At 36.4% G+C, this 27,972-nt stretch overlaps 1 protein-coding gene across 1 annotated transcript in view; it reads left to right on the forward strand.

Annotated features, from left to right (window-relative positions):
• The window catches only part of DICER1 (dicer 1, ribonuclease III), a 37,186-nt gene extending 12,832 nt beyond the window's left edge, over positions 1 to 24,354 (forward strand). The window contains 14 exon segments of the mRNA XM_021292352.2: positions 519 to 658; positions 2,970 to 3,149; positions 3,924 to 4,137; positions 4,532 to 4,685; positions 6,835 to 7,017; positions 7,411 to 7,516; positions 7,616 to 7,791; positions 8,069 to 8,852; positions 10,232 to 10,387; positions 13,097 to 13,979; positions 16,053 to 16,321; positions 18,918 to 19,080; positions 19,169 to 19,244; positions 19,540 to 24,354. Of these exon segments, the coding sequence (XP_021148027.2) occupies positions 519 to 658; positions 2,970 to 3,149; positions 3,924 to 4,137; positions 4,532 to 4,685; positions 6,835 to 7,017; positions 7,411 to 7,516; positions 7,616 to 7,791; positions 8,069 to 8,852; positions 10,232 to 10,387; positions 13,097 to 13,979; positions 16,053 to 16,321; positions 18,918 to 19,080; positions 19,169 to 19,244; positions 19,540 to 19,705 (3,650 nt within the window). The 3' untranslated portion in view covers positions 19,706 to 24,354.
• Positions 24,355 to 27,972: the final 3,618 nt, after the last annotated feature.

Here is a 27,972-nt window from a genome sequence, read left to right on the forward strand (position 1 = left end):
GCAAAAAAATTTGTAGGTCTGGTGTTTGTATTTTTATTCTGTCTGAGTTAAAACTTTTGATCACTGAATTTGTACCTGTAAATGTATCCAAGAATAACACCATGATGGCTCAAGTCAGTCTTGAGAGTGCACATTCAACAGTAGTAATTCCCTTTTTAGAATGATACAGAAATATAACTCTTCTCTCTTTCTTGGCTTAACTCCATGCGAGTGATTTTTAAATGAATATTTCAGTCACTGGTAGTTTTTATGGGCAAAAGGAGTGTTTGTTTTCATATTTTCAGTATAAATTTTTTTTTATTAAAATTTCAGATATTTTTACTTTAAGTATTGCTGCCAAAAAATCAACCTGTATCACACTTTCCCCAAGTTATACTCCTGGAGCCTTGCAGTACTAACTGTAGTTTAAAAACTTAGGTGAGGTTTTTTCATGAGCAATCACATCTACTGCGTAGTATCTGAAGAAACCAAGATTGGATGTTCTTAATGGTATTTCTTTGTACTCTCATAATATTCAGGTGAACTGGATGATCATTTGATGCCAGTTGGTAAAGAAACAGTTAAATATGAGGAGGAGCTTGATTTACATGATGAAGAGGAAACCAGCGTTCCAGGAAGGCCAGGCTCTACAAAACGAAGACAGTGCTATCCTAAAGCTGTTCGTATCACTCGCTGCTCTCCACGTCTCCCATCAAATGCTTTATGTACTGATAGGAAAACAAAATTGCCAGCTCTTAATCTTAACCAATAAGAATCTTTTACAGCAATAATGCATTTATAGTTGAAATACTGTGCAGTTTTAACGGTATAGAAGCTTGCCCTAGTACCCAAATGAGCATTATGGGACCGTGTGCTCTGGAAGCATGCCTGTACCTGCTGTAAAGTTTGTTGACTTTATTTGCCTAGTATAGAAATAACTGGGAGGAAAAATTGTCATTCATTAATAATCTATAAAAACTTTAAGTTTTCTGGTAAATACACTAGAGAGAAGGAAGAATTCCTGGTTTTCTAGACAATTGAAGATTGAAGGAGATGCCCAGGGGTCAAAGTTCTGTCATATTTTTGTTCTATGCTCGCTTTAGTTTGACTTTACTGATTAAACACAGAATTCCATAATTTTTGGTTTAAATCTTAAAACATCAAGTATACTTTTAATATTTTTTACTTTTAAAATAGTTTCAAATATTATACTTAAAACACTGAAGGAGTCGCATAAGATATTTACTATAGCTCTGCACCGTTAAGTAACTTACTATTAAAACAGCCACATCAGTTTGTAGAAGTAGACGTTTTAGATGGTATTTGGGGTGAGATGTCAAATACTTTAAGAGAAAATGGGAAAAAGAAACTTTGTCACAGTATTTTGCAACTACTTCAGAACCTTCATTCTTCCCCTGCAGTTGTTACAGGTTCTGTCTGAAGGCCTTTGAATAGGACAGGTAACTTGTTCAGAACAGATTGCCTGGTAGCTTCTGATCATCTTTGACTTTTACAAAGAAACCTACAGGCTTTGTTCACATGTAGGAATGTCATGATGTACACTCCAGTGGTAGGTTGCAGTGCTGTGTTGTATGTTCAGGTGCAGCCTCAGGTATGGTGGTAACCTGTAAGTAATTCCATTTGTGGCACCCTCCACATGCCCAGTTTCTATTAGTAGTTTATATTGGGAAAGCTTAGGAAAGGATACCATGGCATAACAAGAATATATTACAGACTGACAGATGAGAAAACCTTTTCTTACAAGACTTCACAAACAGTTTGAATATTTGTGCAGTGTTTCTTGGTGCTTCTTGTTACAAGAACCTTTCTCAGTCTTACCTCGCTAGTGATTTTTGGGAATCAGGGTCATTCGTAAAATGCACAATTACAGTATCTCTCATTTAGAGGAGCTGATTTGTCAAGTGATGCATCATTCTTACTGAGTTATTTTTTTAATGCAGAATCCAAGAATACTTTCCCTTTTGTCCCAGCTTTTCACATCTGGAAAAGAAGCCTTGGCAAATGTTTAAGGTCTACAAGATCCTCTTGGGCTTAATATAGTTATTAAACTTATGAGTAATTTTCCAGTAAGCCAAGAGCATAGCTCTGCTACAGTATAACCTTAAAATTCAGAACTACATGTATTGCAGTTTAATTTTAGATAAACAGGAGGATTATTTTTGAGACCTACAAAGTAATGAACTCCTACCAAACATAAAACATGGTTTCTTAAGTTCTATGACAGATATGAGCAGCAGAGTTAAAAATGCTTGTGGCTGTTGTGAGTATTCACATCTGCCAACCAGAGTTGTTATTATTAAAGTTGTATGGTGTAGTGCCTGGGCAAAAAGGCAGTGTATCAAATTTTGTGTGTTTGTTCCAAGTATATGAAAGAGGTTTTTGATACTTTTAAACAGTTCTGCTGGGGAAAACAGTCCCTATTAATGGAGCTGTAAGTTCACCCAGGCTTTGTTGTTTGGTTGTCTTTTATTGTGTATGCACGGTTTTGGTTTTTGTTTGTTTGTTTTTTTTCTTCTACACTTTTGGTCCAAAGACCTTGAATATAATGTGTGCTCCAGAGTTACTGGCTAAATATGGAAATTGGCATCAAAACTTAAGTTATATTTTTGGTGAAGTGCTGTCTGTGTTCTATACTTAGACTTGCATTTCTACCAGAGGGTGGATATGGAGGAAGTTTAGGGATGTAATGGAAGTTGCCTCTTGGCAAATAGGAAGATCTGGGAGCATCGTGCTCCCTTGATACAAGTGTTCAGACAGATCTCATGGTTGCCAGCCAGGCTGCTGACCTAATGATTTTGCTTAAAAAATAATTAAATTAAAAATTGAGTCCAGATTAATTTTTTTATTCTTCATTCTTAGCAATACCTTTCCAAATAAACACGTGAAAGCTTGTTCAAAGAATAGTCTTTGGGTGAAGTTTGCCAATTCTTTTTCACTTTAATGTTTTCCTTTTTTTTATATATTTTTAGATTCCAGAATGTTTGAGGGATAGTTATCCCAAACCTGATCAGCCCTGTTACTTGTATGTAATAGGAATGGTGTTAACGACTCCTCTACCTGATGAGCTCAACTTCAGGAGACGAAAGCTATATCCTCCTGAGGATACAACAAGATGTTTCGGCATATTGACAGCCAAACCTATACCTCAGGTAATGAGTCTAGCTCCTTTCCTTATTCTACATGCCTTACAACCTGTCATTTTCCACTTATTCCCCACCCCCAGACTGAGAAGTTGGAAATGACCCTAAGTGCTGCTTGTATCAAGTTAACTTCAGAAAATAAGCAATAATATCAATCCAGTCCAGTCACCACTGCATTTTATGCTTTAGTGATGTAACTGTTGTTTCACAACTTAAATTTTGCAGTGGCAAATTCAAAATGTTGTTCCTTTTTTGTATGAGATAGGAGTGGTGTATTAGCTACCAAGATGACCTGCAGCACTACCTTATCTACATGAAAGCTATAGTAATGACTCCCCTCGGCATTCCTAGTCTACAGCAGCAGAAAAATTAGGCCATGTTATTTGAAATTGCCACCTCTTGCTTAGGTAAGCTTTTAATAGACATCTGTGGATGAGACTCAGCTGTGGAAGATTTTTCCAAATTATGTTACCTGTTGTGCACAGAAGAAAACATTTCAGCAGTGTTGTTGGTTTTCACATTTCTTCCTCTGTAATGGAAGACTTCCATTTTAACTTAGTCTTACATAAGGAGAAGTGCTGTAAAACACAGGGAGAACTATTAAAAAATCTGTCATTCTTCATGCCTTCAAAACTGAAGGTCATCAAAGGTCAAAATTTTGATCCAGTTTGTGCTGGGGTCAGGCAAGCACGACCTCTTTATTTGACCTAAACACCTGGTATTCTCTAGAGGATTCACAGTCTGGACTTTCTCTCTTGATTTTTTTTTTTTTTTCTTATTTAGATTCCTCACTTTCCTGTGTATACTCGCTCTGGAGAGGTTACAATATCTATTGAGCTTAAGAAGTCTGGTTTTACTCTGTCGCTGCAAATGCTTGAGCTGATAACACGACTCCACCAGTACATATTTTCACATATTCTTCGTCTTGAGAAACCTGCACTAGAGTTCAAACCCACAGAAGCTGATTCAGCCTATTGTGTTCTACCTCTTAATGTTGGTAAGAACAGAGCTCTTGTTTTTTATTCACTTTGAGTTCCTTTAGCAGTTAATGTTTTATGTTAAATTTCTGGTGGTAGCTGTAGAAATAATATCATATGTGGTAGTGTGAAAATTTGTCAGTTATATTTTTATTACTTCTTCATGATTCCAAATTAATTTTAACTTGGTGATGTGAATTGATTTATAGTAGGTTTCAGCTGACTCTATAAGGGTCTAAAATCATATACATGTCTCCTTTTGAATTTTTTTTTTTTTTTTTTTTTTTTTTTTTATTGAAATAATCAAATATGTGTACAGAGTAAGGAAAAATATTGTGATTTACTACTTCCCAGAAAAGTTCAGCCTGGAAAACTTGCCCCTGAATAACTGATTTATGCATTTTCTTTTTTAAGTTGATGACTCCAGCACTTTGGACATTGACTTTAAGTTTATGGAAGACATTGAGAAATCTGAGGCACGTACAGGCATTCCCAGTACACAATATACGAAAGAAATGCCTTTTATTTTCAAGTTAGAAGATTACCAGGATGCAGTTATCATTCCAAGGTGAGTACTTTATACATACTTTAGATATGTACCTATAGTATTTATATGAACACTTGTAATATGGAGATGTTAGTATACAGAATTGCTTGTAAGAAGTGCGTGCCATTAATCTGAAAGTATCTGATGATATCTTAAATAATTTAAAGATATTTTATAGTCAATAGTTAATCTTGTATAGTAGGATATAAGTGTTTAGGCCTCCCATGACTCATTATTTTTTATTAGGGATAGTAGATGTTACAGATCTTCTGTAGTATTTTGGTAAAATGTTGCGACTTCATCAAGAGCTGGCCTGTGGACAGCAATGTTAGTTTGAAAGATTTGAGTGGAAATCCTTTTCTCTGGTTCCTGCTTATTCATGCCAAAGGCCTGCTAAATGTATGCTCTTGGTAGATGGGAAAATTAACAAGTGAAAAAGAGCAATTAAAAGAATCTTTCTATTGAGTATTTAGAAGAGAAATTTGCTTAATTTTATGTAGTGTTTTCCAGAACTGGTAAGTTGGCATGATGTGAAAAAAGAAAATGGTCTGACTGGCTTGTCCTTGTACGTATTATATTGTAAACTGCAGTAGTTGCAGAATATATGTGGAAGATAAATGTTAGTACTTTGTTTTAGCTTCATCTGTGTTAGACTTTTTTCTTCCCTTAAATGTCTTTCTACCTGTTTAGATAACTACTGTGGTAAAAATGCTAGTGTAAAAAAGTTGTGACAGACCATTGCTGTGTGTAAGATTACATTGTGTGATTGAGCTACTGCCATAGAAGTAGCTCCCAGGTCAGGTGGTGCAGCTCAGCACAGTTGCTGGACTTCACTGAAGTTGTGGTATTTCACCTGTCTGAAGATTTGGCGGAAGTGCCTAAAACCTCTCATTTATGGTGTGGTGCTGTTTTGTTTTGTGGTGGTTTTTTTGTTTGTTTGTTTTGCGTTTTGTTTGTTTTGATTTTTTTTTTTTGAGAGTGGAGCTGGAGTAGGTGGCTGAGTACATCTTATGAAAATTATTAGTAGTTATCTGTTAATATCCTGGCTTGGGAGAAGCCAAAAATTTTTGACCTTGTTTCACACGGTAAGAGATCTCAGAATTTCAAGTACTTTGTTTTCAGTCGACATAAAAATGGTGGAAATATGTGCTTGTCCTTCTCTGTCCTGCTTGGTTGTAAGCTCCTCAGAGGAAGAGTAATACCATGACTGTGTATTGGTACAGTTCCGATTGCATTCTTCAGAGCAGGCATGATTGTGAATAAGATAAGAAAAAAGTATTTCCTGAAAGTTCCTTTAACCAACATGTTCTTCAGTGAAGAAGTTCAGAGAGCCTGGGAACATAATTTTCGTGATTTCTCTCTTTGGAAGAAAGCTAAACAGACTCATTAATAGTGTGATAATTTTATTTAGAGATGTACATTTAGATATTTCAGTAGAAGCTTAAGATGATAGATGGAGCAGATCAAAGTATGAAATAAGCTAATATGCAAATCTAAATATTGGATGTTGATTTCATCGTGTTTTAATTACTATTATTTTCCTGTGCATGTGTATCACCATAGTACCCAGTGAGCATCAGTAGCCACATTAAAGGTGTTGCTGCGTTCTGGCTCTATTTTTCTAACATTCTGCAAGAATTCTGCAAGAATTGCACGGTGCTTGGTAGGCTTGTGAATTTACCGTCCTAGGTATTTGGGGTTTTGTATTTTAACTTTATTTGGAGGTTGACTTGGTTAAAATGCCTGTTTAGATGTGAGTTAGTATAACTTTGTATGCAGTAAAACTCCATTTCTACTGATTGCAGCACATAGGTGACTGGACATTAAAAAGTCAAATGATAAAGTTTAATTGTTAAGTGTTTGGAATCAAGAAATTGTGATTTGCAGCGTTACTCTTGGAGACTGCTGTCCAGTGCTTCATTTTGTGTTAGATTTTGAAGACATAAATCCTGCATTGAACTTAAAAAGTTTCTGTTGAGGGAATTCTTTCGATTATAGATTGACTTTATTATTCCTTACTTTATAGCGCACTTCTCAATTGGTATTTGAGTTAGCTACAAAAAAAAAGTCCATCGACCAAAAACCTTAAGTGAGCTATTTAACTGTTTATCACCTTGCCATATTAGAATATGGAGAACTTAACAGATGGCTTTTTTCTTTTTTTGGTTAGGTATCGAAATTTTGATCAGCCTCATCGATTCTATGTTGCTGATGTATACACTGATCTTACTCCGCTCAGTAAATTCCCTTCCCCTGAATATGAAACTTTTGCTGAATATTATAAAACAAAGTATAATCTTGACCTGACCAATCTCAACCAGCCACTGCTGGATGTGGACCACACATCTTCAAGGTAACAACAGTCATATTTGTATCTGATGTTTGTAGTTTGACAATGAAGTGCCTTTTTTTTTTTTTTGATTATGAGATAAAGCTGAGGGCTTGTGTTTTACAAAATAAGTAGGTAGGGGCTTTTTGTGTGGTGTGGCATTTTTTTGTGTGTTGGGGTTTTTGTTTGTTTGTGGTTTTGATGTTTTGTTTTGTTTTGTGTTTTCTTGTGGGCTACTTGACTTATGTTATAGCAACCATAACTCAAGGCCACTTTTTTCAAGAGGTAACTGTGCTGTCACTTCACAATGCATTAAGGTTGAATGCTAAGAATAAGTCATCACTTAGAAAGTTTAGGCTAGTAAGTTCTATTCGTTAATTATGTACTCATATTAAAGTATTTTCACATGGTTTTTAGACTTAATCTTTTGACTCCTCGCCATTTGAATCAGAAGGGGAAAGCACTTCCGCTAAGCAGTGCTGAGAAGAGGAAAGCGAAGTGGGAAAGTTTGCAGAATAAGCAGGTAAAACAGAAGTATCTAATTCAAGTCACCTCTCTCTTAGCAATAATCTGACAACTGCCTTTACAGGTAAAATTCTTTTCTTCCCCCTCCTCTCTCCAGATACTGGTACCAGAGCTCTGTGCTATACATCCTATTCCAGCATCTTTGTGGAGAAAAGCAGTTTGTCTCCCCAGCATACTTTATCGCCTGCACTGCCTCTTGACAGCAGAGGAACTAAGAGCTCAAACAGCCACAGATGCTGGTGTAGGGGTTAAATCACTTCCTGCAGATTTCAGGCACGTATTTTTTCAATACGTATTTTTCCATATGATATCTGACTTCATTGGAAAATGAGGTGAAAACAGTTACTGCGTGAATTTAAAACTGATACCCTTTGTTTAACTCATCTCAGTTTTCAGTGAAACATAGTTTAAAAAGACTTGATTGTGAATGGTAAAGTGCCGCAGTCACTGTTCTTTTCTGAAGAATGTAGCTTTTTTAAAAACATGTATGTACTTGTAGTCATCCTGTCGTAATATTGTTTTTTAATAAAATCAGCGTGTATCTTTACAGATATCCTAACTTGGACTTCGGATGGAAAAAGTCTATTGACAGCAAATCCTTCATCTCTATTCCTAACTCCTCTTTAGTAGAGAATGAAAATTACTGTAAGCACAGCACAATTGTAGTCCCTGAAAATGCTGCACATCAAGGTGCTAATAGAACCTCTTCTGCAGAAAACCATGACCAAATGTCTGTGAGTTACAGAACATTGCTCAATGAGTCACCCAGTAAACTCCAAATTGATGTCTCGGCAGAACTTGCAGCAATTAATGGTGTTTCTTATAATAAAAATCTTGCCAATGGCAGTTGTGATTTAGTTAACAGAGACTTTTGCCAAGGAAATCAGCTGAATTACTGCAGGCAGGAAATACCTGTCCAACCAACTACCTCATATCCCATTCAGAATTTATACAGCAGTGAGAACCAGCCCAAGCCCAGCAATGAATGTACTCTACTGAGTAATAAATACCTTGATGGAAATGTTAACAGATCTACCTCAGATGGATGCCCCAAAATGGCTGTGACCACCAGTACTTCAAAAGCTATTAATCTTTCAAAAGACAGAGCAGATACTGAAAAGAACCTTTCCAGTGGGTACTCCTCAAAAACTCTCGGTCCTAATCCTGGTCTCATTCTTCAAGCTTTGACTCTTTCAAATGCTAGTGATGGATTTAATCTGGAGCGGCTAGAAATGCTTGGTGATTCATTTTTAAAGCATGCCATCACTACATACTTGTTTTGCACTTACCCTGATGCTCATGAGGGACGGCTGTCATATATGAGAAGCAAAAAAGTAAGTAGTAACAATCCAATAATATTATGTAAAGGGCATGCTATAACAAGCCATATATATAAAAATTGTACTAGAAAATTGAATAGCAACAGGTTGATTTAATTTCACAACTTTACTAATTGTACACCGAGTAGTGTGCATATTAGGAATAAAAATACAAGACTACAGGATTAACGTTGCCATAAGTGTGATTGATTGAACTTGTTTTCTGTAGTTCATTTCAAAACCTAAATCAGCTTATTACCTGCCTAATAAAGGGTGGGACTGAACAGAAGTAAAAGTTCTGGGTTAGTGAAGACATTTAGTGAACTCAAAACTACAGTTGTGTTCAGTAGAAGCTCTTTAACAGGAGTGCTTCAACAAGGTGTGAGAAGTAACATCACGGAGCCTTAGGCTGTAGCTTTATTTGACCTTTTATTTGTTGCTCATTTAAGCTACTTTCCTTAAAATTTTAGTGTGGCCTTACAGGAACACTAAAAATGAATCCACAAAAATGAATCTCACAGAACTGTTGCATCAAAACTTTTGGAAGTATTTTGAGGGAAATGTAAACAGTAGGGAACAGAGTCTTCAGTTCTGCTGCTGGTTTTATATTCTGGAATAATCAATCATGAAAGTTTGCTTTGTTTAGGGTTTTTTCCTCACATAATGCGATAACTTGGATTAAATGCTACCTCTGATAAAACACATCACTGAGAATTAAATGATTGAGTAGTTCAATCTTGGAAAATAAGGAGGGCTAAATAAATTGCACAGTTCAAATAAAGCAAGTGATTGAATCTTTAAGTTCAAATTTCAAGACTTTTAAAAGAAGCATTGAAAGTGTGTTTAAAAAGAGAAATAATTGTCAAGTTGATAGCTAAAAAGGAAAATGAAGTACGTTTGTCTGAGAGTGCTTTTTCCTCTTCCCTTTAAAATATTTAAAAGAATTTTAGAGGCTATCAGAATAACGTCTGGATGATGACTTAGTAATATTTGTTATATGGAACTCTTTTAACACTTTCTACTGCCAAGGTTTAGGTCAATCTACCCGTAATAGCAATTATTTTTCATCCCAAATCTAGTCTGAATGTTGACTATTAATGCTGGTAATTAATGACACTTGTACAGCTTATATTTACTATTACTTTAAAACCAGCAATAATTTTATTTTGCAAAGATAATGTAATATGTCAGATTTCTTCAGCTGAAATTATCATAGCTAAAATGCTTGACCTTAAAAAGAAAAAGAAAACTGAATTCCCCTTTGAGAACTAGAGAACGTGCCTAATGGTACAAGATCTGGCTTGATATGTAAAATTGTTTTGCTCCTTTTGCTTTTTAACTGGTTTTCATGTAAATGTATGTCCAAAAGTTTACCGGAATGTTTTTTCTTGAAGGTCAGCAACTGTAACTTGTATCGCCTTGGAAAGAAGAAAGGACTGCCCAGTCGTATGGTGGTATCAATTTTTGATCCGCCAGTCAATTGGCTTCCTCCTGGTTACATAGTGAACCAGGACAAGAGCAACACAGATAAATGGGAGAAAGATGAAATGGTAAGAGTTTGTTTAACTATGTTGAGGTGTAATTATTTGTGCATCAGTATTCTCTCACCTCTGCCTCCTCCCCACCCCCAGATATTTTGCAGTTTTCAGTAAAATAACGTAAATCTGTATCAATGTTCCCTTTCTAAAATTTCACTGTAACTTACGGAAAATGAGAGGAAAACCAGTCCTGACTAGAACCCAAAGTACTAAACATCATCCAATAACGAGTGTATATATTAATAGAAAAACAGGGAAGAAAAACATTTTCCATGTAGTTAGCGTGCTCTGAGGAGTTTTTCTGAAATTTCTCTTGGAAATTTTAGATGGAATTATCATTACTGGTTATGTTGTAATATATACAGACAGAAGACTGTTTCATTTTAATAAATAATGAGTTAACTTTTAGAAAACATATGAAAAGGAGTTTCTGGTTTTCGTAGTGGTGAGGCAGAAGGAGAATTAGAACTGTCTTGAAGATGTTCAGTATTGTTTGCTGTTGGCTAAACCAAGAGTATGACTGAGAGCTCCTTCTCATCCAAAATACAATGTTGGTTTAGTCACCCTCACTGTCTTATCACCAGAAGCTTCAGAATGACAGATCTTAATGAGGAACCATTCAAATTACTTTCTAACTAAACTCATTGTATTTTGAGAGTAGAAGTGCATGTCGAAGAAATACCACTATTTGAATTAGTCAGTGACAAAGTGTTTGAGACCAGTTTGGAGGTTGGGAGAAGGGGATGGAAGGATTTTTTTTCTTCTTCCCAATTCTGAAGACCTTGCTTGGATTATGGAACCACCAGAGGGCACATGGGAGAACTGTTACATAGAGGCACCGTGCAAATAAATGTTTATTGCAGAATAAAACTATGTGATTATTGTGGTTCTGTATTGTGCCAAGATTTCATCTCAAAGAGACTTACTGCTTTTGAATAGCTTTCAGTTCTCCATAACTTTTCAGTGGCCTCTTCTACTTTGCTAGTCACTGTTTATTTGTAAACAACCAAGAAGTGGTTTCTTTGTGCCAAGTAGATATTTGGCTTTCTTTGGATGTGAATTTCATTCTTTGTCCATGGGCTGATGGTCTGTGACTGGGGCTAGAAATCTCATAATTACAAATAATTGCAAAAAATCCTAGTAAATCCTAGTAAAATGTTAGTAAAATGTTAGTATTTTTTGTGTTACTGAGCTGAATTAAGGGGAGGGATCTTCCTTTGTTCATTTGACCAAATAGCTGATTTCCAAAGACCATGAAAAAAGTACATACATCAGGGGTGTCAAGCTCATTTTCACCAGGGGCCATCTCAGCCTTGCAGTTGCCTTCAAAGGGCCGAGCGTAATTTTAGGACTTGAAACATGTCATTACTCCTACATTTATACCCCTGACTTACATGTATTTATCTTCAGCGTGTAAGTGGCCATTACTTATTCAAAATCAATCAAGTATTTAAGAAAAGGTTCGTTCTTCTGGAGTTCATTCTTGATCTGTTTTTGAACCAACCAACAACAGAAAAACAACAACAAAAATAAACAAACAACAACAAAGAAACACCACTAAAAACCAAACTTGAAACAAATATATACTTGTTTAACGGACAGGATTAATACTAGTTGCCTTTGCATTCAGTTATTATCCTATTTCAGGATTTAATGTATATGCTAATATTCAGTTTAAAAACAAACAAAAAAACCCATATTACTGAAGTGTGCCCTTTTTTCTGCTTTTCCATTTTTAGACCTGCTATACTAAGTTCCTGGTAATATTAAATGTATGACAAACTGTAGAGATGTCATGTTTGTTAAAATTAGGAACCATAGTGCAAGTTTATAATTCTTACAGAACCAAAAAAATGGCCTATACCTAACAATTAATAAGCAGCAAGATCACTTACTGAATTTTCAACGCATGTAGTCAAGACTGTCACCCAGATAAGCATTACATTCTTGCCAGCTAACTGCTATAGATTCTCTTATATGATCTGTAATATAAAAATCACCTGCACTGATTCACTAAGCTGTTTAGTGGTTGCCAAGTAGACTGAATTAATTTGCAGCTGTGTTTGAGAGCGTAGATGATTGTATTTTGTTGCTTCAAGTGATGATTATTGAGGGACTAGGGTAAGGAAGTTCTTAGTTGTTTCGTTGAATGTGTTCTCTGTTCGTGTGTCCCAAAATTGAGATTATGGTTGTGACTACAGTAAACCCTGCAAGCCCCTTAATATTTGCCATAGAAGGATGTCGAAAGAATCTTCAGCCTTACATTGACTGAACATTTGTAATAGCCTTACTTAGCACCTAGAGAGAAGGATGCACCCAAAACTGTATTTCTCTAAATTTGTTAATTTAAAATTATTTCTTTTGTTCACTTTGACTTGCAAGCATATAATGTTTAGTGGTTTTAAAGTTAATTCTATGTGGGTCACGTTCAAATATAAGCATGAGTTGCTATGAAATGCAGCATGTGTTGTATGTAGAACGTATGATATTGTAGGTTAGTAATAAAGGATTTTGTGTTCCATGACAATTTTTCTAGTCTTAAGATGCAAGTGTTAATTGAGGTTTCATTGTACATCTGATCAGACAATGTAATTAGCAACATTAATTAAAAAATCCATCTTATTGTTAGCAGAAAATACTCCTATCTTGCTCTTCAGACAGTTCTGGAATGAAAGTTACTTATTTCCCTCTTCAGTACCGTATTTTTGTGTTCTTTCATAGACAAAGGAGAACCTGTTGGCTAATGGTAAACTTGATGATTATGATGATGATGAAGAGGATGAAGACCTAATGTGGAGGCTACCCAAGGAAGAAACAGACTTTGAAGATGATTTTCTGGAGTACGATCAGGAGCATATCAAATTCATTGATAATATGCTAATGGGATCAGGGGCTTTTGTGAAGAAAATTTCTCTCTCTCACTTTTCAACCACTGATTCAAACTATGAATGGAAGGTACCCAAAAAGTCATCCCTGGGTAACGTTCAGTTTTCATCGGATTTTGATGATTTTGACTACAGCTCTTGGGATGCTATGTGCTACCTGGATCCTAGCAAGGCTGTTGAAGAGGATGATTTTGTAGTGGGCTTCTGGAATCCATCAGAAGAAAACTGTGGTGTTGATGCAGGAAAACAGTCTATCTCGTATGACTTGCATACAGAGCAGTGTATTGCTGACAAGAGCATTGCAGACTGTGTGGAAGCCCTGTTGGGCTGCTATTTGACCAGCTGTGGTGAAAGAGCTGCTCAGCTTTTCCTGTGTTCACTGGGGCTGAAGGTGCTCCCTGTAATTAAAAAGACTGATTGGGAAGGCGCTTTGTGTGCTACCAGAGAAAACTGTAACAGCGAGCAGAAAAATCCTTCACCAAACTCGTTTTCTGCTTCTGTAGCTAATTCAGAGCCTTCTCTGTATAAAGACCTGGAGTATGGCTGTTTGAAGATTCCACCAAGGTGTATGTTTGATCACCCAGATGCTGAAAAAACCCTAAATCACCTTATATCTGGTTTTGAAAACTTTGAGAAGAAAATAAACTACAGTTTTAAGAACAAGGCTTATCTTCTTCAGGCATTTACTCATGCCTCCTACCATTATAATACCATTACTGGTAAGTTGTCTTAAATTATTTTTTTGTTATATCGTAAATGCAAGAGAAGTAGTACAGGTTGTGTTCCCAAACGCAGTCTTTTTTCAGACATCACGTGTTACTCTAAGAAGTTCCTAGTCTCTGAATACAAAATCTTGCAAAATAATATCTTGCCCCTTATTTAGAGGGGGATACTTCTTGAAGCTGTATCTCAATGATTATTCATATTTTGACTTGATACAGATACAAGATTTACTGAAGCCTAACCAAGTTTTGGGAAAGAGCAGCGTTTTTCATCTCTGGTGCTGTATCACTAGTTACATATGACTGACATTAAACCCTTCTTTACCTGAAATTAGTTCTTGTAGAACTCTGGAAAATTGCACTGTGCTTCTAGCAGTAGCGATCATTCTTTGCAAATATATTTAGCAAATCTGTTCCATAATTTAATCCCAAGAATATTTCCCTTTGACTGTACTTCTGAAGATTAAAAGTAGACTATACAACTTACATTAGCTGAACAGTCTATAGGATAGCAAAATATGGAGACTTCCATTTGAAGTTGTGAATTGCAAGGCTTAATTTAAATCTAGGCATTTCATTGTGTAAATATTTAAAGTCAAAATTTGAAGCAGTTGACTAAAATCAGACTAAATATTAATTTCAGGTTAACTGTTTAGTGTTTCTGTACATGAACTGAAAAGATTTTGCAGCAGTACCAATTTGTATTTCTGTAATCTTCTTGAATTACTTTTGCTTATACTAATTAATTTAGTATTCTTTCGTTCTAAAATTTTAAATATTTCCCTGTGATAACACACAATTAAAAGCAAACCGTGGTGAAATTCCAACTCGATTTCTAGTGAATGGCAGATTCCTGTGTGGTCAGCAGTCTAAATTTTTCCCGGTGGTGAATTGGTTCCTTATTTCAAGAAGAAAGCTTTGCTTTAATTAAAGAAATAAGTCATTTTGAAATGTTGGTACATTGAGAAACAGTTCCGACAACACATTGAAATGCTCCTTTGGTATTTCATTTTAGGTAATGTAACCCACATATATGTTTACTTTTGACAAATATTTCACAAAACATATAGAAAATAGATGATTCCTTTTTATTTGTGTGCTAATGGAGAGAAACCTTGAGGCCTAGTGTCCAGATGAAGTTACATTATTGGTAGCAGAATGTTTTGATTCCGTTTCTATTTACCAAGTAAGACAGCTGTGAGTTGCTGTTACCTGTAGCTTTTCTCTTAAGGAGTAACTAGCAGTTGAGATCTGGCAGCATCTATGTTCAGCTGCTGGAAAAGCAACTTAGTATTAGCTATTTCCCTCTCATGTTACTTTTGTAGTAATTTTGTCTTTCGTCTTTCTCTACTAACCTATCCCTATTTGCTTTCAAGAGGCGCTTTTGCTTATATTCTAAAACCAGACCTCCGTAACTCTCCATTTGTGTTCCCTGACAATTTTCCGAACAGCAAAGTCTTGGCAATTTTAGTTGCCAGTTAAGACGACCCATTCTGAATGGGTGTCTTTGCTCAGTGCTTTTTAAGAAATTTAAATGTGTGGCAAATTAATTAAAAATCTTAGATTGTATGTTCCCCCTGCTTTTAATATTTTTTTTTTTTTGAGGCTTAATTGTTATGGTTTTCAGATCAGCCTGCTGATGGAATCCCTTGATTTTTACTTCTTGATGTTTCTCAGCACAATGTGAAAATCTTGAGTAAAATCATTAATTGATTATAAACACATTTGTTTTGCTGGGCCTGACAAATTAAGATTCGGTTCAAAAGTGACTTTATGATTAGATATAACTTCTGTTTTTTCTATTTATTTTTTTGTTTGTTTTGAGTTGGGGTTTTTTGTTTGGTTGGTTTGGGGTTGTTGTTTTGGGTTTTTTAATATTTCAATAACGCTCTTTTTAAACACAAAGATGCCTGTTCTGAAAAAAATCCAGCTTGTCTTCTCTGAGCGTTGGTTAGTTTGTGGAATTTATATGGCAGCGTACCAAACCTCCTATCCAGAAAGGCCTGGAAAGAATGTGTGTGTTAAACTTAATTGTATTGTTTTACATTCTTCTATTTCCAATGCTTTAAGATTGTTACCAGCGCTTAGAATTCCTGGGAGATGCAATTTTGGACTACCTCATAACCAAGCACCTTTATGAAGACCCACGGCAACACTCTCCAGGAGTTCTTACTGACCTACGATCTGCTCTAGTCAACAATACCATTTTTGCATCGTTAGCTGTAAAGTATGATTACCACAAGTACTTCAAAGCTGTCTCTCCGGAACTGTTTCATGTTATTGATGACTTTGTGCAGTTTCAAATGGAAAAGAATGAAATGCAAGGAATGGATTCTGAGGTTAGTGGATGGAGAAGAAATGTATCTGATTTGAAGCATGTCTCTGGATTTCTTAGCATTATGCCCATTTTTGTAATGTTTCAGTTTTATGCACACAACAGTCATAGAAGCAGGCTCTCAGTAATAAAGCCTGCAATATGCAAGGTAAAATACAGTCTTCAGAAAGTGAAAAGTTAAAACATTCAGAAAATAATCACATAGAAACTAGTTTGCCTCTAGATTTTTCTGTGATGCTTGATTTTAGTCACTATTTTGCTTTTGTGGTGGTGTTAGAACAACATGTTGGGGGGAAACACTTAGCTTGCTGTTGTCACTGACACGTTGGAAGCACTACTGTGCCATAAAACTGTGACAAAGCATTACTAAGTCACATAATGCTGATTCAGGATGTCCATTCAACATCATGAACAATACTACCTTGGCACAACGCTGGGATTACTTCATGTGGCACACTGACAGATATTTCCACTGTTTTTCATGTGACCATTTCTGTAAGAGCAGGTGTCATTGCACTGTGCTCAGGGGTCTTTCACATGCTGCCTGCTAGCCAGGGAAACATTATATGTGTCTTTCAAATAAGCCACTTGAAAAATAGTGTAACTGAAGACTTCCAAACTCAGATCATATCTGTGCTATGCAGGAGAGGTAATGATAATGAACATCTGTTTGCTAGAGAATAGACTAAAACTAACTCATTTAGATGAACTGATCAGAAATGTATGAGAGCAAGGGCCTTGCAAGTCAAATTCTAATCAGAGTCCTGGAAGAGATGGACGTTCTTATTATCCTTTCTTTAAAAGTGTTATCCAGTAGCTATCTCTAGTAGTTTGTCTCCTGAAAAACTGATCAATCTCTTATAAAATATTCTGAGAATACTGCAGCACTAAATAAACATGTTATCTTTGTCTTTAGTAATTTATTCTTTCTGATATACAATTTAAAAGCTTGGGAAGCAAAATACTTCAGTTACATAAATGTGTTTATAGCTCATGCACTCTGTTGCAAAGTGAATTCCATATGTTTCATGGAAAGGTTCAAGAAAACATTGACTAATAAATTTGTCACTGAGATGTAGAGAATATAAATTATTTTATATCAGAGGCTTAAACTCTGTTACCAGTTTTGTTTCCTTCATAATATGAGTGAAAAAGCTGAATACTTATTTTAAGAGCTTATAGTAGTGATTTTTAGCTTTGTTCAGTTTTTGTTGGTATGCAAAAAGATTGCCTAGAAACTTCCACCAAAGTTGCAACCAAATTGTGTGATAGCTGTTTCAAATAAAATTCGTGTTTCACTCTCCCTATGCCTGCTCCCTATCTTGGTCTGGCACTGAATTACTGGAACTCTTATTTCATCAGAGTTAATGCAAGAGTCTTTGTTTCTGCAGTTCGTGCCAGCCAGACTGGTTTCCATGTGTGTCTCCACGTCATCTGCTTTTCTTTTTTCCAATCTCACTCCTGAAACATCTGTTGTCCCTTGCCTTAATAGTTCATAGTTCCTCTCTCCTTCTGTTATTTCAGTATAACTCAGAAGTGCGGCACTTTGCACTTGGTGTGAAATGTGCTATTCAAAAGAGTTGAATTTAGTTTTTAAACCTCAAAATTCCCATTTGGAATGTGTACACATCAAGTCTAACTTTTTGTTTGATTTATTTTAGGTAGAAATATTGAGTGGGACTAGTTTGCAAAGTAGTACAGTGACACTTAAGAGGACAGAATCTACTTTAAAACCCCCAATAGGGGCCAGAGGGAGAGAGTAGCTGCTGGGGGAAGAGACTGATATACTTATTTCTGTTTAGCCAGAGGACAGTAACGGTCAAAAACTTTGTTTTCAGCTTCCTTTGTGTGGACTTAGGTGAATGTGTATTAGATATATTTGAGTTATTTTTCCATAAAGGATTAGATTAACTCAAGACCTTTAAGACGTATACTGCAAGTTTAGTTTTAATAATTAGAATAGGCTGTTGTCTGAAATTAGCAGCATAGAAGAAAACACTGCCTGATGCATTTAAAAATATCAGCCTGAACTAACAGGCATATTTAGATATTGCTGGTTATCAGTTATTTATGGCTTGTTTTACTAATGCTGGTTTCATGCTTGTCTTCTGGGGTAAATGAGGTAAGGAAAAGTACATGTGATTTTCATCCAGAGATTAGACTTACAGATTTTAAAGTCTCATTCTAACAGATATTTAATGTATGAACTCTTCCTTTGTTACGAGTAGCTTTCTCATATTAACTGATAGAGACAAGTCTGTTTCTTATTGGAAAAAACAGGCCCATGGTGAAATCCTACAGAATTATTTCAGGAGCAATTCACAGAGCATATAAGGTCTCTGTACGCAATGGTGGTCGGGATTTTTTTTTTTTCACATTTGAAAAATTATATATCCAGCAGTTTGGTTTGGGAATAAAAGAACTATTTCACTGTGGAAAGTTGTCAATGAAAAACTTAAAGGAAGCGGCTCGGGATAGGATGTGAGAGAGCTTAAATTTCTGAAGATCTTTGTTTTATTTTAAAAGAAGTAATTGTTTCTCTCTCTTCTCCTCCCCTTCTCTCTCCCTCCCCCTCCTTGGCTTTTTTTAATTGCAAACAGCTCAGAAGATCTGAAGAAGACGAAGAAAAAGAGGAAGACATTGAAGTACCAAAGGCCATGGGGGATATATTTGAGTCCCTTGCTGGTGCCATTTATATGGATAGTGGAATGTCTTTGGAAATGGTTTGGCAAGTGTACTATCCAATGATGAGGCCATTAATAGGTATTGTCAGCTTTCAGAAAAAAAAATAAAATTAAGTGCCATCTGCTATGAAGAGAACAAAGCTAAATATTTTTTTTTCCCCAAATAGAAAAATTTTCTGCTAATGTGCCCCGTTCACCAGTGCGAGAGCTGCTGGAGATGGAGCCAGAGACAGCCAAATTTAGGTAAGAGAATATTTCCTTTGGTATACGCTGCCGTAAAATATTTTTAAGCTGTGCTTCATAAACTACTGAGGATTTTTAAATGTCAGGAATTACTTTTAATTTCTGTTGCACTAAACAGCTAGCATGGTCATTTGTTCACTGATTTTTATTTCTTTACCTTGCATACCTTTCTGAGAAAAGTAATGATTTCTATTAAACCTATACTGCTTTAACTTCTGTAGAAAAGAGAACGTAGGTCTCTGTTCTAATGTTAACTTGCCTAGGCAGTAAGTAATTCTTGTGTATATTTTTGCAGTCCTGCAGAAAGAACTTACGATGGAAAGGTCAGAGTAACAGTGGAAGTTGTAGGAAAGGGAAAGTTTAAAGGTGTTGGCAGAAGCTACAGGATTGCCAAATCTGCAGCTGCGAGAAGAGCACTACGAAGCCTCAAAGCAAATCAACCTCAGGTCCCAAACAGCTGAGACTCCTCTTAAAAATAAATAAAATGGGGGAAAAAAACCACATACAGATAAAGCAAATGTTTAAAAATGTTGATGTTGAGAGGAACAAATTGGAAGACAGAATTTAAAGTTTGTTGGATAACAAAATAGATAACAAAGCATTTAACATGTATAAAATTTTGGAACTAATTGTAGTTATAGTTTTTTGCGCAAACACAATCTTGTCTTCTTTCCTCACTTCTGCTTTGTTTAATCACGAGAGTGCTTTAATGATGACATTTAGCAAGTGTTCAGAATAATTGTTGTCAGGTCTTTTTGGTTTACTTTTATTGTCAGTACAGCTTTGCTTAGTATTAGAAGGCCAGGGATCTTATGCCTAATGCAGTTGCTAGATTTATATATAGTAACCTTGAAATTCTTCAATCTGTGCACTAGTGCCAGTCATAAAGCAGTTGATAAACTGTACTGGATGATTTGGTATAAGAAAGAATAAGTGTGCCAGTATTCCTTTTTTTCCTTTTTTTTTTTTTCTTCTCCATGTCATCTTTTGACATTAAGATGGCATTCCCAATCATTATTGCACTTATTTGTTAGGGACAGATTTTAATTGAAATGGCTGGCATACTGGTAGAATGAAACTTCAGTTTCCTTATGCCACACAGTCTTGCATAAAAAAAGGTTCTTGCCTTAAAAATAAATAAACCCTCATTGATAATCTTTAATTTCTGATCTCTTTTGGAACAAACTGTTTTACATTCCCTTAATTTTGTCGTGCATTTTACAATGATACAGCTCTATATTTACAGTACAACTCATTACTATAGCTGTGACTTATTACGGGATTATAATAGAAATTGTATTCATATATATGTAATTAGGTTATTTTTAACAATTCTGAGGAGGTGATTAGTGTACAATTTTTTTTTTTATACCATAAACAAAATATGGTCTTTGGCTAAAATTCCAATTTTACACAAACGTGCAAGCTAGATAGTTCCAATACTGGAAACAGTAATGAATTGCACAGTGCAAACTGTCACTCTAACAAAAATAACCTTAGACATATCACACCTAAAATATGCTGCAGATTTTATAGTCAATTGGTTACGTATTTAACAAACAGAGCACCTTTACACTTAAGAGATATTTCCACGTAAATTTCTTACTGTACTTTTCAGAGTTGCATGCATATTTCACCTACCAAAGCTGTGCTGTTAAATAACATGAAAGTTGATGTTTGAGGTATAACTGCCGTACTTTTGATACATCTGTGATTTAGGTCCTTAATTTAGAGAAACTAGGTCATTGGTGTTTTGGTCTACTGGGGGCGGGGGGGAAATCATACTTTTATTTGTAGGCTTTGCCTATACTTCTTTAATTAGATTTTTGTAGGCACTCTTCACTTAAATACCTCAGTTCTTTTTTTCTTTTCTTTTCCTTCTTTCTTTTTCTTTTTTTTTTTTTTTTTTTGCATGCGTTGTTTTTTTCTGTTTTGGTGCTATGTTTATATATTATGCTTGAAATTTTAATTTTTTGCACTGTAACTATAATACCTCTTAATTTACCTTTTAAAAAAGCTGTGGGTCTCGTATTCCCACCAATATCAGTAGAGGTTTGCTGCAATTTTGCCCTGTTAATTATGCTTGAAGTTTGAGAAAGCAGAGCAAGGTGTTTTAACGTTTTCCAGCACAATAGTTTGAACTTGATGCTGTGTCTTATGTATTAAATTACAAATAAATACTGTATTTCCTGCTTTTAAACCCTATTCCTTTCCTCACAAATGCACACTAAAACAAAACAAAAACTGTCAGCTCTTGCTTTCTTAATAAACAAACAAACAAAAAAGCCTTTGTGACAAGGAGTAGACATTAAGCTTTTCTGAAATACAGTTCTCAAAAGTTCATATATTTTCTATCTCAGTCATTTTTCATTCTGCAAAAAGGACCGTTCTTGTATTTGAAAGCAACATTGTTATAGCGGTCAGACCATTGTTTGGTACTTCAGTCACGAAAATACAACAAGGAAGTATAAGACCTGCAAGTCTCAATGTGTATGAAATGAATGTGAATGAGACAGAACACCGAAAACATGTTTCTAAGTAGTCGAAGGTAAATTGCTTTGAGTTAACTGTTTGAAAAAAAATCACCTATTTAAATTATAGCTCTTTCCTCATGGTAGAAGTGAAGTTTCTTAGAGAAGATACATGATCGGTAATGGTAACAGTTCTGTGTTTCTGGCCAGACATAAATCAGCAGATAAGAACAAACCATCTAGAAAGTCTTGATAGTTTTAACTGCATTATGAAAAACTAAAATTTCAGTTGGTCTTTGGATGCCTTGAATTCCATACTGGCTGTTACAAGGTTGTAGATTCTCAGGGGTTTCAGGTAATTATTTGCATAAAGTGCTGTAGGGTGTTCTGATGCCAACAATATTAAGTGAACTTGCTCTGTGTTTCAGAATAGTTTAATGATCACTTTGTTACTAAATAAAGCCTACAAATTGGAAATCTGAAATATGTAGTGGCTGACTATAAAGTAGTTTCTGCTGCTCATGCGTTTTTAAATGCTTTTAAGATGCCGCAATTTTTTTCCAGTGTGACCTCATTGAAATATTTTTTTATCCTTTGAGATAGAAAATTCATATTAGTTTCCATGTTATACATCTGTGTGTTTTACCCTACAGTTGATATGATTTTGATATTGGACAGTGTATTCTATTAAAGACCTAAATCTGATCATTTGAAGGTTGGGATAGAAATCACTTGACATGCTATAAGCACAAGTGTAAGTGGACTGTTGCAACCCATCTTCAAAAGCAACCACACAGGCTCATCATAAGTAGTGTGGGGGTTAGTTGGCATGAACCTTGTTTTATTTTTTTATCTAAGTCCTGTTATACTGTACTTTAAACAGTCCTCCTAACTATGCTGCATTTTTATTTTTATGGCTTTTTTTTTGCGCTGTTCTGTTCATGTAGCACAAATAAGCATTGCACTTGGTACCATGCTTTACCTCATTTCAAGGAAAAAATACTTAACAGAGAGGAAAAATGTGGTTTGGCCTTGCTGCTGTTCTGATTTACTGAATTTGAAAATGATAATTAGAATGCCTGCAATGTGTCATTTACTTGCACAACTTAAATAGGTCATTTGTAATGTCTGTGGCATTTTTACTGTATGTGGAAAAATACAACGAAGATGTGTAACAACTCTTGATTGTATTTTTAAAGCTATTGTTTCTCTACTACATCGTTTTACTGTTATGTGAAGTAATTAAAATTAGAATGACCTCTGACACTCCAGTAATTATCTCTGAAGAAACCAACATATTATGCGTATAATGTAGTTTTTGCGAGAAGACAGCCCCTAGTAGTATGGTCAGCCTCAACTAAATAGCTCCTCAGTCTGAATATTGAATGCTCAGTAGTGACTTGTGAAGCGTTTGTTCAGCTCGATGCTGCTAAAGTCCATACAGAAAGAAAAGCCTGCTATTTTTAAGTCTCATGACACAACAGTGTGTTGTGACTGCAGAGTACAGAACTTGGACGGGAACCAGTTTCCATGCTGGGCTGGAATGTAGCGGTGGCCCAGGGATGAGGTGCCAGATCCTCGGCTGGTGCAAATTGATGTGGTATCATTTTAACTGATGGAACTGCATTCTTTTACGTACCTGAAGATCTTGCGCTTATATGTATGTTGCATAGTTTGGGTTTTCCTCCTTGTAAGCAAATATAGAGCTAGAAACTGGAAAATGTGATTCTTATGTTACTGCCTATGACATAACTATGCGACGTGCATACGTTGGTATAGAAAGTGAAATCTTTGCATCCCAGTCACAGCAGCACACGTAACCCGAGAATGACAAACGGCACCGTGGTCTGCTGTGAAACTGCGCTTGCCTTTATCTGACAGTATTCCGAGTTTGTGTGTTTTGAGTGGGGTTCCCTACAAAAACATTCTAACGGAAATCTCTGTATTTGTTACGTGAGTAAAGCAAGAAGGATTTTGATTTTTGGTACTTAATTACTGACATTGATCTTTTTCCAGTTGCTCTAATTTTCAAGAAGTTAGTTTCTTTACTTTCGTATTAGGTTTAAAAGTTAAAAACACTACCGTTCATGACCATGAAATGTAATCTAAATATCAACTGTAACTCAATCTGAATTATGTTAGCAAATATCTAGAGGTCATTGTAGTATACTCCACTAGCAGTTAAAATTAACTTCTGTCAAAGCTAACTACATTTCTTAAAAATAAATTTTATCCAATAAAGTCCTTGGGCTTTTTCCCTCTTTTATTTGAATGGCAACCACAGACTACTTTAATTGCTTTGTAGATGCACTCAGAATTTACTGCAGCAGCAAGTTGGAGAGAAAAATGTTTGTGAACAAGAATTGGAAATTGCAGGCATTTTTATTGTAAATAGTTCGACTGAAAAGATGGTTAAAATCAAGTAGAATGAATAACAAATATAATTTGATGGACAATAAAATATTTACCATCACATGCTGCAGCTGTCTTTAAGGGACATAAAATGTAATTCATTCATACTGTAATCATGCTGCAGAAGTTTGCAATCTGCACCTTATGGATCACAATTACCTTTAATAGTTTTTTGTAATAATTGTAGCTGAGTATATCTCCAATAAAGTTATGGTCTGTTCACCTTGTATTGTCTTTTTGCTTTTGTTTTTAGTTCCTTTTAGTCTTTCCATAAATCTTCTAGAGTTTACAAAATATTACTTTTCTGTCTTGGTCTAAATAAAGAAAAAATTGTGAAGACATTATTTCTTGACCTTGTTTAAAGACAAGTCTGCTTGTCTCTTTCCTCTGATGAATGAACTGTCTTCATAGCTATGTGGACTCTTAAGGGACACTCAGGTTAAAAATGATGTACGTGCTACAATTTGATCTCTGGGTTGACCATTTTACCTGCAACGTTTCTGTTGGAGCTGGGAGGCCCCAGAGCGCGAAGGTTCAGTAACACACAGTTCGGCACATCTTTTAAGAACAAGTTAATCTTTGCTTATAGTCTCAAAATTAATAAAATTTATTTTAATTATTTTTCCAGTTGTTTTCTGTTAGTGTTTCACTTATGCTAAATTTCAAAAGCCTGTTTGTGGAGTGTTTTGACTGGCTTACCAGCATCGTGTTTGTATTTTACAGAGATGAGCCAGACGTGGCCAGTCAAAGATCAGGAGTCTCCTTTTTAGAAAACTTCCCAATGCAGCGGTCAGTTTCTGGACATTGCAAGGGGCAACTTCTACCACACGCTTGCTCTTAGCTGATAGAGAAAATCCTGCAGAACTGCCGATAGGCATGGTGGTACCTTCTTCTGGGACTTGGAGGAGGACCAAATCACCCAAGTCTTTCAATGGTGTCAGTTTGTTCCCTGTCTCAGCTGTAGTGATGCAAGCAATTCTCAGTTGAGAATCCTGAGGAACCCTGTGGATCTTCTGTGGCTTTCCAGCTCATTTTCCCCTTCTGTGTTCCCCCCTGACACTGAGGGCACCAGTAGGTAAGGCCCTTTAGGCTCCAGTGTCTAGGTTAGTGAGCTGTAGTAGGGGATGACAACACAACTGCTGACCCCAACTTCTAGCAGCTGGATTAAATGAGAAAACTATTTCCCAAAATGTTCTATAGGGAAATAGGCCTGAAAATAATTTTTAAAAAAGTTCCTTGTGGAGGAGGAACAAGATGAGGAGTGACTGTCTAAACCGGAGTCCCAAAGGTCCATCCCCTGCTGGGCAGTAACGTGAAGCATCCAGAGTTCTGCAGAAAGTCAATGTGTAAAATTAATAAAGGTTCTGCGGCAAAGGCAGGTGACTGCATTTTTTCCCCAGTATGGGAGCATTACCTGTTTACTGTAGATTTTGAGTACAGCTTATTAGCAATGGTGTTGGAACTGCCTAACATAAAATAAAGATCCGTTTAGGGGTTTTTTAGAATGCAGCAACGACCGGGTTCTTCCTCCCCCCTGAAGGAACATCAGGCTTCACTTAAAAAGAGGAATAATTAACTTTACTAAAGCTATAACATGAAAATACAAATTTTCAGATAGTTACCACTATCCTGACAGGCCTCAGTGGCCACTCTATAGGAATTGAAAAGAGAATGTCTCTGTATCTGTCTGAAGAAGAGTTCCCAGGTACTGGTTATTCTTATTATAAGAATAGATGTTTCATAATTGCATCAATGAAGTTATGATAGCTATTTGGTTAGGTGTTATTCTTAAACCATACAGAAAAAGGAATTTGAGCAAAAACTGAGAGGAATAAGTTTCTGAAAAGGTTTGCACTGAAAAATGGTAGTAACAAAGCTGATCACAACTTCAAGTCCAAAATCAGCAGAGCAGATTTGGTGCTTGGCTGGGCTTCCCTTAACACTTCTGCTGGAGTCCACGTGCAGGATCTGCACCTTAGAGGAAATCTCAGTCTCAGTGGACACAGGCTGTACTGACATGTAAGTGGGTTTTATTATTCTCATAACTGTGATTATGTTCTTCCTTATTGTAGAACATGAACAATACTTTTCTTTTGGAAAGGAAAATAACCAAGGACCTTTCATATGTTATGAAAATGGTATCATTTACTTTGCAGCTTAACCACCTCCACTTATCTGGCTTATATAATTTATTTTTCAACATTATTTTATATCTATTTTTTATTGGAAGCCTCATGCTAACTTTTAAATTGAAGTAATTTTCTGTTAACTTGAATATTTCCTATAGTTTTAGATTCCTGTCCAGCTCCCATTGAAGTCACTGGGAAGACTCGGGCTCTGTAATTAATGTGCGTTTGAACTTAATGCAAAAGTCCTTCAGATATAATAAGTGTAAATTCCAGATGTCAAGTAGAAGCTGAGAAACGCAGTGATGTGGAACAGCAGCCTCTTCTGCTTTGCTTCTGTTTTTGAGGCTTTTAAGTAAAAAGGGTGGCACATTTGCCAGCTACCTGCTTCTGAGATAGCCCACCTGTTGTAGTGAATATCCAACTGCTTGGGCAGCGTTTAGAGGGGAGGAAGGAGGGCAATCATCCTCACAGCTTTTATTAACATCAAAGATGCTTCAGCTCACTTCAGGCTTGTGCTCTGCGGCCAGCTGCACCTGGGCTAACTCATCTCACCTGTCTCTTCTGCTTTCAGCAGGGGCACGTCGGCAGCTGCAGGGCACCATTCGGTTTTCCTGCCCTTAGATCACGCTTTCAAAATGAGATGAGTTGAATAAGAGAGAAAGGGCCCTTCCTCCCCGGGCCTGGCTCTCAGCTCGTGGGATGGATCCCACACTGTAGGCTGAAGCTGGAAATGTTTGTTTGGGGCAAAGAGAAGCAGAGATTGCATCGGGCTGCAGTGTGGCCAGGCAGTCACTGGTTGCTCCAGGGTCACATTCATTTCCTGCAAAGATGGGGATGATTTCCCCCTTTACTGCCACTCAGCCTGGAGCAGGGGAGTGAGTATGATCTCTTGCAGCCGTTCCAGCATTTGTAGTAAAATGGTGCTGTTTGCAGACTTCACTTAACCAAACTCTGAAGCACGGAGCTGCAGGAGGGGACTGCAGGATCGTCAGACCAGTCTTCAAAGATACATTCCTTTGAGAAAGTAATTTTCATAGAGCTACTTGAGTGGCACTTTACCATCAGTTTTAGGGTAAGTTTTTTAACTTTGATGAGAATCTAAGTAACATAGAGGAAGAGCACTGTGGTTGTGTGTTGCCTATTGCACAACTACTAGCATCGCAAAAGCGTCAGTGAACACAGATATCGTTAGACACAGACATCTTCTTCCATGTTCTTATACCACAGATGTCTACACCAGACATTATTACTTTCATATGTTCACCCTCCAGTCACCTGAATTTAGGCAAGACCCTGGCGTCAGAACAACACCCTCCCTGCATTCAGTCAAGCCTCAGTGTCTTGATAGCCAAGATCTGCCCTATCCTAACACATCTATAGCAATTACTAGTATTTTGCAGCACCAATTTTAGAGTTAAGAAATTATTGCTTTCAGGGTGATTCTAGCTGGAATAGCAGGGCATTATGTTCCTGCCAGCAACACTCATCACCTTCCTCTCAGCTTTACATAGTATATGTGCTCCAGCCAAAAGAGATCTCATTATACAAACAGGCATGGCACAAGCAGCCGCACTCCCTGTCTCAACTGGCTGCTGTGCAGGGCCGTGCCAGCAAAAAGCTCACTAAACACAGGGCAAAAGTTCCCAGGACTCTGCCCTAACAACCGTGTTGAAGTTGCTGGTGGTGGAGATGGGAAGGGATCTGTGGAAGATGTAG

The sequence above is a fragment of the Columba livia genome, chromosome 5 (assembly GCF_036013475.1).
Source record: "Columba livia isolate bColLiv1 breed racing homer chromosome 5, bColLiv1.pat.W.v2, whole genome shotgun sequence".
Classification (NCBI taxonomy): Eukaryota; Metazoa; Chordata; class Aves; order Columbiformes; family Columbidae; genus Columba; species Columba livia.